We start from the raw sequence: 11767 nt of genomic DNA, 5'->3' as shown, positions 1-11767 counted from the left end.
CGCAAGCCTATAAATAACGACCGACGAAAACATACAACATAGAGAACATCCATTCGAATAATTCGATCCCATTTCGTTTAAATTCCCCTTTGAAACACCCTTCGTTTCAAATTTGTACGGGGAGTACGGGACCCCTCCCAGGATGAACACGCTATAAAGCATATCAGACTGCCAGGTTGAAATCCACCAAGTTCATTGTTCCTCTTCCGCGTCATTAGTTCGCTTCCGCGACTCGGTTCCGCCTCTAATTACATCCTTACCTGTACCGTGTTCTATTCAATCTCGTACGTTTCGTCATAGATGGTTGTACATGGATCGTGGATGCAACCTCCTTGAGCATTGTTCCTCGCTCGTTGAGAGCTCGCACGAGGATCGTTTGATAGTTGGCCAGTGGCGGTCGAACGAAGCAAATTCTACGTTCGCCGCGCACTTCGTCGGGCACCGCGGCTCACAACGCGACCCAATAATTTGTCCGAGGAATTCTTCCGTGGAATCTGGCTTCCCCTTGCCTCTCTTCCGTCCTCTTTGGTCGCTGACCAAATTGCCTGGAATTCGAGGGGGAAAAACTCGTCGGCGCGGGCGAGAAAAAAACATTACAACTGCGATCCGAAAATCGTGCTCGTCTGTATACGTTGTAAATTGATCTTTATTACAAGAAATTACATGACTAATTTGTACATATAAAATATAAATATGATACAAGTACTATGATACAGTAGGCGCGTGTTTACGGTAGATTCTCGTGTATTTCTGTTAGGTATGTGTGCGCGTATGTGTTATACTCTGGGTTGCCCGCTTCCTCGAGCGGGATCATGCGGAGGTCGGTTAAATCCTTAATCGTAAATTGCTATTACTTGTTAAATCGTTTACTAGTCGTATTTCACGGTAGACGGAGTGACGCGCTTCCCTAGCTCGAACGTAAAACGGGTAAGGTAGACGGCGAAAAGAAAGGGAAACGAGTAATGTAGCAGACGATTGGAATATCGAATCTCGAGATGGGTTATTTTATTCTGAAACGACATCTTTCTTGGTAAAAAAGAAAGAAGCGATTCCTGGAAGGTATAATCGGGAAGAGAAGATCGTCGTGCGTATTGAACGCCCTTGAACGTGTCTGGAATCGGTCGCAGGACAAGTTCGGATTGAACTGAACCAGAAAGGAAGAAGTCGTGAACATCGCGCGGAGGACGACGATCGAAGATGATCGATCATGGGACGCGTGTATTCGGCAGTGGCGGGTTAAGAACAATTGGACGAATAGCGTACGGGTTCGTTTAACAACGGACAATGACACAGGAATTTCGGCTTACGATCGATCGATCCGGTAGCTTCGAGAACGATTCTCTGCAACTAGCGGGGATCGGCGATCCTGCGTTGCTCGGTAAGCAGGCTCGTTACTCATTGTGTGCAGCCTTGTCCCGCTTTAATGATTAGTCTTAATCGTCAGAATATACGTCTGACTCGTGATTACGGTCTACAGATACCATCAAATCTGGACAGATAAGACTAAACTAGACGCACTATCGCTTCGTTGTTGTTACTGACATTGAGTTGTAAAAAAAATTTCAAGAAGCGAAACAGCTTTTTCTGGGAATATTTATCGATCGATTTGACGATATTTATAGGCCTACGTAGAGTCTGGTATGCTTAAATCGTATATGTATAAAAGGGAATTAAGCTCTTAGATTGGCAGTGCGATATGGGCGGGCTAAGATTGCACATCGCGTAAGGAGCGAAGAACGCGGATATGATATTATACATAGCCATATACAAGCGATTGAGCGGCAGAGACACGGGCGATTTTCATCGATATCAGCTACGGACATGGCACAGTTTGTATCAGAAAGCTGGAATCTCTCTGTTTCTGCCGCGCATTACCGGCATTCCCGATTTATTTTCATCCCGTCTATTTTCATTCTCCGTGGCTCGTTCTCCCTTCCACGATCTATACGCCCACGTCTTGGCTCTACGCGTGATTCTCGCGTTTAAACTTCGCGTACTCCATCCTGTTCTCTCTCTCTCTCTCTCTCTCTCTCTCTCTCTCTTTCTCTCAAACGTTCGCTATGCATCTCCCATCTCAGACGAAAAAACAAAGAGCGCTGGCGTACCGAGCAACTTTTACGATTACGAATATGTTTACCGTGGAAAAGTAACACTCTGTCGCACAGCATCTTTTTCTCGGTTACTTTCGCGCTCGTTAGTTCATCCCTCCTGTTGTGCTTTTCTCTCGCGCTCGTTCTCTCGTTCGTTCGCTCGCTCTCACATTCCCATCGGTTCTCATCTTCGCCTCTAAAGTGAATTACAGAGCCCTACGAAGTGCGGTAACTGTTGATAACGATTAAAGCTACGATAATATTCTTGAATTAACGTGCGTGCATTAAATACAATGACTACGACGCGTTTCATCGCCGTTATTTTCCCTTGCCTTTTATTCCGTCAATCGTTTACCATACGAAAGGATTCTCTTGCTTTCTCCTTTGGCGGCACTATCACCCGATGACTACCACCTCTTTATAGTATTACATATATTCTTTATATCTTCATCTTGCACTGTTTGTCTTTTCTTTATTCCCTCGAATTCGACGTATCATTTTACCATACGAATTCGGTGCGATCCAAAAGAACCTATTCAATTTAAATTTCGATCCCGGATCGTCGACCGAAGATCAGCACCGTAGCGAGAGATCAATGGAACTGCTCTGTCTTTTTCTTCTCTCGTCATTTTCTCGTCTTCCGTTTCTTAACGTAGAGAGATTCGATGCTCTATCTTCGATCGATCAAGCACGCACGACACACTATAATGACTTTCCTCGATACTGGTTAACTGGTTCTAAACGCACAAAATCACTCGCTGTAATTATCTCAGCGTTGTTCTCGAAGCTTAGCACTCTGAATTGTCAAGTGCAGCTTGTATCATCGAAAGATCCTATTTCTCGACGGCTTGGAATTCATTTGGAATTCGAATCAGGAGCAACGACTCAGTGAATTTACCTAACAGTTGAGTCCTCGACGGTCGATCGGTATAAAAAATGCAGCACCAACTCGTACGCTAAATTATTTTAAGTCAACAAGTATGCGTCTCGCGTTCTACACGTTATCTCTGTCAACAATCGTTTCAACATCGCTAGAACATCTTAGAAATCATCGTAAAAATTCCCTTCTGTATGGAACGTCGGCATCCAGGGCATAGCCCGAGATCCAAACGCAACAAGTTTCTCGGCTCGTTAACGCGAACGACGCTTTATCCTCGCACAAAAATGGGATGAAAGCTTCCTTACGATCGATTATTACACGTGCGTAACAATGGCGACGACGATCACGATACGACTAAATTTGTCATTTAACAACTATTGGACGGAGTCGAGCGACATCGTGACAACGATTCCCTTTTCTTCTCTTTGTTTCTATCTTCCCATCAGCGACCTCGCTCGTCTCGTTTCTAATCGTTCATACAGCGATCCGTTTAGCGATCCGTTTAGCGATCAGCACGCGGTTGAGCGCGCTGACCCAAGTCTAGGTTAGGTGATCCGAATCCCTGTAGGCGATTCCGCCTGCCGCGTGCATGGTTGCCGTGGGCAGGAGTCGAAGCAGGTGATCAAAAGAACGTGGCTCTTACAGGCTTGCACTCGCTTCTGCAGGATACACGTCTCCGCCTCGAGCGCTTCCAGGAACGACGGATCTCGCCAGTCCATACTCTCCTCCACGTGAACTACAATAGTAAAATAACTTTATCATAGTAAAACAGCTTCCTCTCTAGCTTTCCGACGCAAGAGATCTTTTTGAAAGTAGAAACAAACTTACGATCGTAGCTCCAGCGAGCATCGGGCACCATCAGGCGCCTCTTAGCGTCACGCAGCTCTAGCCTAAGAAGGCGCTGCCGTAGTCGCAGGTTGTGTATCCTGGACATCGTGCCACGTGGATCCGAGCGCAGCCGTGCGCGCCTGTCCAGGATGTCCACGTCCTCGCTTGTGTACGCGAGTATCCCCGGCAGCGCGGATGGCGCCCGTGGCAGATGGGCCCGGCACTGGGCCCGTGACCGGAGCCCGCACTCTGCCACCCGCTGTTCCACCGCTGAAACACCCGCACAACGTCGAGGTTAGAACCCCCAGCGCGCCACCTGAGGAGAACCACCGTACGGAGGGACCATTTTAGAGGGTTTTTACATCGTTTCACGAAGCTTCAGCTGGCAAGCTAAGCTATCTACGTCGCTTTATGCAATCGTTAGATGTTACAAACATGCACAGATTTCTTTTTCCGGTTATTCATAGATTCTTTCTTTTTCATCTTTTATTGCGTTTGTTTTACGCTTGAAAGATCGTTACGATTTTACTAACTTGTGCAAGATTCCTCGAGTGATAGGGAATACGTAATTAATGGCATGCAGTTACTAATGAAATGAGAAGAAGGACATGCGGTATCGGTCAATCTCTCGAGAAGTTAACTACGAACTAACTACTCCACGTAATTGGAACGTTTCTATCGATCTTCCTCTAGATGTTATTTATTTTTCGTTGCAAGCGTTTCTCGTTCGAGATCGCGGTGAAGTATCAGGAAATCGGCGATGAATATACCTTGGTGCTCTTGAAGAGCTCCGGTATGCCTGGACGAGTCGCTGGCGATGCTGCTGGTTTCGCTGTCTCTGACGATGCTGTCGTAGCCAGAACTTTCCGCACGATGCCTAGACAAAGTAGCTGGCGAGAGTTTCGCTGCCCGTGGCGTGGAATCGGCGCCAGAATCGTAGCCCTCCTTGTTCAGACCCATCGAAGAGCCCAGACTTGTAATTTTACGCTGCATTCGACCCGAGGATGGCGCCGGTGATGGAATGGACAGCTGCAACGGTGCTGTTGCTGCAAGAAAGTTGGAGATGCAATACTCTCAGCAGTATTATACCTAAACCAAACTTGAGCTACAGCAAAACAAAGAAGAGGATTGTAGAATCCTAGCGATGCTGTATCGTTCCAAATAATCCAGAACTAATCGACAGTTTCCAATTTTTAATCGAGTAAATCGAAATTCTCACCTTGAACCTTGAGATCTTCCTCGATATCGGACTTGCCAGTGACAGTCCTCTCAGGCCTCTCAGCAGCCGTGAACAGTTTCTTCGCCTCGACGTATTCCTCCTCTGGATCTGAACCTGAAGCTCCATTCCCTGGTAGCCTCTCCACCTCTTCCTTGAGATTAGGATTCGAGGCGCCATCGGGATGCCTCAGACTGGAGATGTTGCAGTCACCCAGTTTGCCACAGTATCTCCTAGGGCTGGCTATGTGCGCCACACTGTTCGGATACCAGTAGGAAGCAGTGGCCGGTCTCGACATGCTCTGACGACAATTGTCGCAGATCTTCTCCGGATCGGACTTGCCGGCGATGTACGCGGGCTCGCTGTAGATGCTGCCGTGATTGCTCGCGTTGTCGTTGAACATCACGTCCGAGAGGGACAAGGACTGACAGCGCGACGGCGGACGGAAGACGGGGGCGGCTGGAATTTGTCCTGCGTTAATGTGATAGTTGTTGTAGACCTACGCCGGTTGGCTGACAGGGTGATTTTGTTTTAGAGGACCCTTCTCGATGAGACTCGACCCTCTCGTTGCCGGTTTCGTTTCGTTCAGATTCTTGCTAGACGTAGCCGATCGAAGGCGACAGCCTTTTTTGCGGTTATGAGGTTCGGAAAAGGAAGAAAGTCGGAGTCTAGAAACGCAACGAAAGGGTCGATAACGCACACAGAAAACACACACAGTTGGTGAAAGATCGAGTAGCGTCCTCTTGTTTGGAACAAACTTTCGGAAACTTACATGGAGCTTCTCTGACGTTCGAAGAGTTCTCCCTTTGATAGGTGACCGAGTTGGAGACGTTAGCGAGCGCTAGCTTGCTTTGGTAGAGCTCGTGGAGTCGAGCCAATTGGTCGAACTTGTGCCTGGTCTCTTGCTCTAGGAAGTCCTCGTGGTCGAAGTATGGCCTGGGCAGGACACCGGCGCCAACTGGAGGCGGATACTGAGGCCTGTATCGTTCCGTGTCCGACATCACCGACATCGAATCTGCAAATTAATACATATTCGTTTTTCCTGTCTATCTAGCGAGGCACTGCTCGGTCGTCGATAAAAACGAAAGAAATGGCAAGATAAGTAGCAATGAAAAGGAACAGCGCATTTACTTGGAAGCCGTCTCTTCCGAGCACGGCTTCGAAGACGGAAAGTATTGACGAGTAATTATATCGAGCCACTTCCAATCTTCCTTTCTCTCTTCTCGATCGTTACAATCCTCGAGCTGTCTTCTCTTTTTTCCTCGCAATATGATTGTTTTCCATCGAACGCGCTATTACCAAGCCAGAAAGATCTAAGAATCGACTCTCTCCAGAAACAATCTTCGAAGCATTTCGTTCGAGTACCTTCCGAATGAGAAAAAGAATCGAAAGATAAAACGGCGGAGAGAACACGCTGCGACGCTGAACGTCGCGAGAAACCGTCGTGGAAAGCTCTAAATATTTCCACGCGTAAGACCCCGCGATTCAAGCGGATGGTAATACCGAACAGTGATGGAATACTGCGTAGACGATAAAAAAAACGCACATATTTACTTACCAGTGAACGTCGATACGACGGTGAGATTCTCTTGACTGAGAATTCTTAAAGGATGCTCCTCTTGATCGCTCTCAGGCAAAGGATTCTCTCCCATACACATCGCGATGTCCTCTTCCGTCACTTGAAGACACGAGTCCTGCATGGGGACGGGTTCCAAATCCTCGACCTCGACGATCTCTAAGATCTCGTCCTCGGAAGACAACGAGTGCCTGGATGGCAGGACTATGTCCTTGTGCGACAGATTCAGGCTCTCCATCGAGACTTCTCTGCTGACTCCGTTGCTCAGTGGCTCTATGAGGGGCAACGGTGGAGGTACCACGATCTCCTCGTCGTCGTCTTCGTCCTCCTGAAGATCCAGCTTCCCTTTGTCCACGCTGTCGTCCATGACAGGACTGGCTGTCAGATCCAGTCCGGAATCCGTGTTGGACTTGACGTTCAGAAGATTCAGCTTGGCGCCCAATTTCTCGGTGATATCCTCGATTTCGTTCGCCTTCAAGCTGTCGCTCTCGACCGTAGACAACGAAGTATCGTCGTCGTCCATAGCACCACACGTCTTGAACGTGGTTAGTTCCTTAAACTGCGACGACTGTCCGGACATCTTCGAAGACTCGATTCTAGCTGCTGCGTGTCTATTCTTTTGAATCTGCGATGACTGATTCTCCACCCACTTTCTAATCATACTCTTCTTATGGCTGTCCATGAATCCGTAGCCAGAGGAATGTTGCTGAGTGTGTAGCTGCAACGTAGGCGGACCAGTCAATTGCATGGGTCCGTCGATCCAAGTTTCCCTCTTGTGGTGAGGATCTTTCAACATGTGTCTAGCCTCCGCGACCTTCGACTTGGAGATCCTGGGACCGTCTATCCACTGTTCGTCCGAACCACCGCTAGGCGCAGCAACTGGAATCTTGCTTCCAGGCGAATCGTTCACCTTCGACGAGGGAACCTTGGTCGACGAAATTTTCCTGGCCGGACTGGCCTTCGGAGTGGCGGTGTGCGCCGGAGAAGTCTGCTTGGAGGCTGTTTGCGTCAAGGTCTTCACCGCTTTCGTCGATTTATGAACCGGACTGCGTTCTTCCGGCATCTTGCAAGGTCTCTCTGCCGCTGATCCACGAAGCACTCTCCCCATAGCGCAACGATTGTCTCCGGAATTCAGACTGGGTATATAAACGGGGGGATGTTCGCCGTCTGTCGCGTCGTCCGTACTGGGACCGACATAGATCACCGTATCCGCTGACAGATCGCTGGAGCTCGGATCGCACTCGCTGTTCTGCCTGGCCGCTTCTTCGCCGGAACTTCCACCGCTGCCTGTCCCCTGCGTGCCCCCACCGACGAACTTGATCTTTCTCCGTCTCATTCGGTGAATGCGGGACGCCAGTTGCACGGTGGTTAGCGTCTCCGTGTAGTGTTGAGCGTTGGGAGACACGTGGGCGATCATCGCGGCGTGACACGTCAACGAGCCGAGACACTCCTTCAATAATTGGGTTAGCTTGTGTTCCTTGTACGGCAAATGCTTCTGCCCGTTGAAAATCGCTAGCAGGATATTGCCTAGTCCCGACAACGGGATCCCGCCAGAAGACTTGCCGCGATCCGAATTACCCAAGTCCATTAAGTGTAGCCTGCTTCTGCCTCCGGCAACTGAGAATTAAAAATATCGAGAAATGTATTCGACGTCCGTGAAAAATCGATTACGATATGGTTACGTTAACTGGTCATTGCTCGGAACTTTATCTGGTCATTACCGACGGAAACGATTCTAAGAACTTCCAAATGCGCGTGAGCTACTGACACGTTTATCTATTCTACGAACGTTAGACGAAAGCTCGTGTCACGAAAACAGTTTCCAGAAATTGCTGGGATATAATAGCGGCCGGTTAACGTAACGTGTCAGCGTGCCCAAAAAATTTCATACGCGACATAAGAATGGTACTCAAGTAAATCGCCTTATCGGGTCAACGGTTCCAGGGATTCCCTGCGAGAAACAATAGAAACAATTTCACAGAGTCGGTGGAAAATCGTCGTCCTCCATGAACGGAAGCCGCTGCAGACTAAGAGAGGGATTCTAGTTTACGAAGCTCGATGACAAACGTTGTTTACGAGCGGCGACTACGAAGGAGCAGAGGGAATAGGCGGAGGAAGGAAAACGGTGACTTACCTCCACCCTTGCCGGCGACGCTGTACTGATAAACGTGTAAAGTGTAGAGCATGTGCGCGTCTCCGTCTTCTCGTTGTCGGCCCGCGACCGCTGCGTCCAAATAGAAGGCGGCACGTTCCGCAGTCGGTGCACGAAGCTCGCTGTGCTGCTGCAGCTGCAGGCTGCCGAACAGTGGGTCGTCCCTCAAGTACACAGCCGGCGACTGCTCGGAATCTGGGAACAAAGAGCCGTCGCAAATCACGTTACACGCGTTCCCCTTGTTACGCTCGTCGTCAGCCTACGCGATAAATAATAACACGTGTCGACACGATTTCTTTTGACACGGAAATACAGTAATAAATACGCCCTCTGTAAGTTGTTAGTGAAATGGTACACTTAACGGAATGGTATTATTCTGCGAGGATAAAAGTAACTTTCCCTGTTGCTACTCGAAGGAAGTATCGCGCGGAGAAACACGAGGAAATACAGAGTGGCGGAGACGAAAGGAAAAACGTTGGTTGGATTATGGAGGGGAAATAAGCGGCACGCCAATCGCGAGCAACGTTTAGTAGCCGACGCTGTTATTTGATGGAAAAATAAAATCGCAGATAGGAGGGGCATATCGATGCAGGTGGACGTTAGACAGAAGCGTAAATCGGCCTCGCCTAGACCACGGAATATCCGCGGATCGTCTCCAGCTGACTTACGACATCGATAAAACGTGGAAAGATGCGCGCCGTAGAGATATCCCGGTGCGTTATCGCGGGTAACTATCGACGACTGGCTTGTGTTTGGCCATAGCCACGGGTCTCTGCGCGAATAATCAACGTAATGCGGAACGTAGCTGTAAATAGTGATCAATGTAAAAGTACTGTTACAGCCTCGTCGTCGTGCTGCTATCACGGATTTCTTGAAAAGTATATCTTGTCAGGAACGTCATTCGATAGATGAAAAATCCCGATTTGATCCTACCAGTTGATAGGTCCTCCGTGAATTCGATACAAAGATCCGACGCAAAGATTGATCAGAAATTTATAACCTTCTGGAGGAGGAAAATTTTATCGCGTTTCTGCGTTCGAGAAAGGGTTCCAGAAGTTTTCGTAATAACACACGCGCCATCTGATCAGCTCGTAAACCAGCGTGTTTTATGTACAGCCTCGCCAGTGACATATTGCCAGCGCCTTGGAGAAAGCTTTCGATGCGAAACGACGCCGGGGGAATATTGAAAGACAACGATCGTGATTATGTACCTATCGATTCTTCGGGACGTGCACCGTAAAAATCTGATATTTCATTTTGTTATAGAATCTCCAGGTACACCGGATAGATATGAAAAAACAAGGATACTCGTAAACAGTTGTTTAGAACTGTTTTGTAGAACTGTTTAGATAATCTGCCTGTTGAATGTTCAATTAACGGTTTATTATCTCGTCAACGTATTCTTAGTATCGTAAAAGAGCGCGTAATGGTTGCCTCGTTTCCATTATATCGTTCGGCATGATATCTGTTATTTATCTCCTTTTTACGACATTTTCTAACTACCCTGGGGACCACAGACAGACGAGATTTCTGTAAACTCGATCCTTGTCGAGACGATACGAGTCAAAAACAGGAAACTCTTGATCGTAATATGGAAAAATATCTTACGACATAAATATTTTATAACTCGAAGATCTTTATTTCGAAATGGTCAAACGGTTCGTTTTCATTAAAAGAGAGAATATAAAGCAAGATTAACGAAAACAAAGCGACGTTACCAGGAAGAGCATGCCCGCTCGGACGTATTAATGCAGCAGAGGCGTGGCAATATCCATAAAAAGGACAGGAAAAAGTAATATTGTCGGCATCTGTGCCGCGTGACGGTGGTTCGCAACGATGGAAGAGACGAGGAGACGTTGCTTGGAAATCTGTGGAAATAAAACGGCGATCTTCCGCGAGAAGAACTCGCCGGAATATGGATACGTCTTGCAATCCGCTTACCACTGTCTTCTCTTCGCATAGGGTTCGAGGGTGGCGGATAAATCGTTTTTCGACGCGTTTCGAATACTAGCAGGGTTCGGCCAATCGACTCCCTCGAGGGTGAACCAAACGATGGGCAGTGAAAAAATCTGTTTCCGGCTTTTTGAATGACCAAGACCGACGAGACTGTTTTGCCGAACGCGTCGTATAGGTATATTCTCCTTGAAACGGTTGCTGGTTCTTACCAGGGAAACTGGCCTGGAAGTTTAACACAGGGCGACGGCTATTAAGGGGTCTAAAAATAAAGTAAACGACGAAACGGTTCGAAGTATAATAGTCGTTCGACGAGGGAAAAACAGAAAAGAACGCTGCCTTAAACGCTACCTTCTCTCTTGGCTGCGCGAAAAATCAGAGGGAAGCTTCAATCTTCCTGGCATCGTTGTTTTTTCTTCTTTCGCAACGAACCCGATAATCATCGGTCGCTGTATCAGTCGCGGATCGGAACCGGCGGAAGCGGTAACTTGTTTTCGAGGGGATCGATAATAATTCGTCGGACATGGCGCAGCTTTTCCCTGTAATTCGCTCGACCATTGGTATCGCCATTCGCCCGCAACGCCGACCTTTCGCTTCTTCTCCTGTGTCTACGTTATACGCTTTGCGTTTTGTGTCGTAAGAAATACGAGAGGAACGGCGAGGGAAGAAGCAAGAAAATTAACGAACGCCCGTATCCTGGTATTAAAGTAGAAACAGTCGTCGCACGGAATTGTGGAAGATGTGCTTTGCACGGTCATATGTTCGGCGAAATAAGTGTACGACGCAAAGACCACTGGCTCGCGCCGTTCTCTTCATTTTTCTTCTCCTTTTCCTCGTTCTCTTCGTGGGCGATGTCTCATGGGGACGCGCGGTAGCGAGAGGCGAAGGACCACGGTTCTGTTTCAGGTAGTACTCTGAGAAGTAGAAAAGGTCGTAGGTCGTGGAGACTACGGATAGAGCCGGAGGGAACCACGGGAAAAGCTGGTAATAAGCGGCAGCGAATATTCGTCCGTCGTGAAAGTCAGTCCCGTCTTGACTATAACTCGAGGATCCGTAGGGAGACGCGCGTAGC

General features: G+C 48.2%; 1 protein-coding gene across 4 annotated transcripts in view; it reads right to left on the bottom strand.

Annotated features, from left to right (window-relative positions):
- Positions 1 to 628: 628 nt before the first annotated feature.
- Positions 629 to 11767, bottom strand: part of LOC126913979 (uncharacterized) — a 257491-nt gene continuing 246352 nt past the window's right edge. Inside the window, exons 10-16 of one of the 4 annotated variants that reach the window (XM_050717275.1) lie at positions 8725 to 8937; positions 6573 to 8207; positions 5787 to 6029; positions 5018 to 5473; positions 4569 to 4844; positions 3799 to 4068; positions 629 to 3706 (exon numbers count right to left, since the gene is read on the bottom strand). In XM_050717275.1, coding sequence (XP_050573232.1) covers positions 3516 to 3706; positions 3799 to 4068; positions 4569 to 4844; positions 5018 to 5473; positions 5787 to 6029; positions 6573 to 8207; positions 8725 to 8937 — 3284 coding nt within the window. In that variant the 3' untranslated portion in view covers positions 629 to 3515. The other 3 variants (XR_007709526.1, XM_050717277.1, XM_050717276.1) reach the window with 3 other exon arrangements.

The sequence above is a fragment of the Bombus affinis genome, chromosome 3 (genome assembly GCF_024516045.1).
Source record: "Bombus affinis isolate iyBomAffi1 chromosome 3, iyBomAffi1.2, whole genome shotgun sequence".
NCBI classification, from domain to species: domain Eukaryota; kingdom Metazoa; phylum Arthropoda; class Insecta; order Hymenoptera; family Apidae; genus Bombus; species Bombus affinis.
This window is presented reverse-complemented; position numbering and strand designations above follow the sequence as displayed.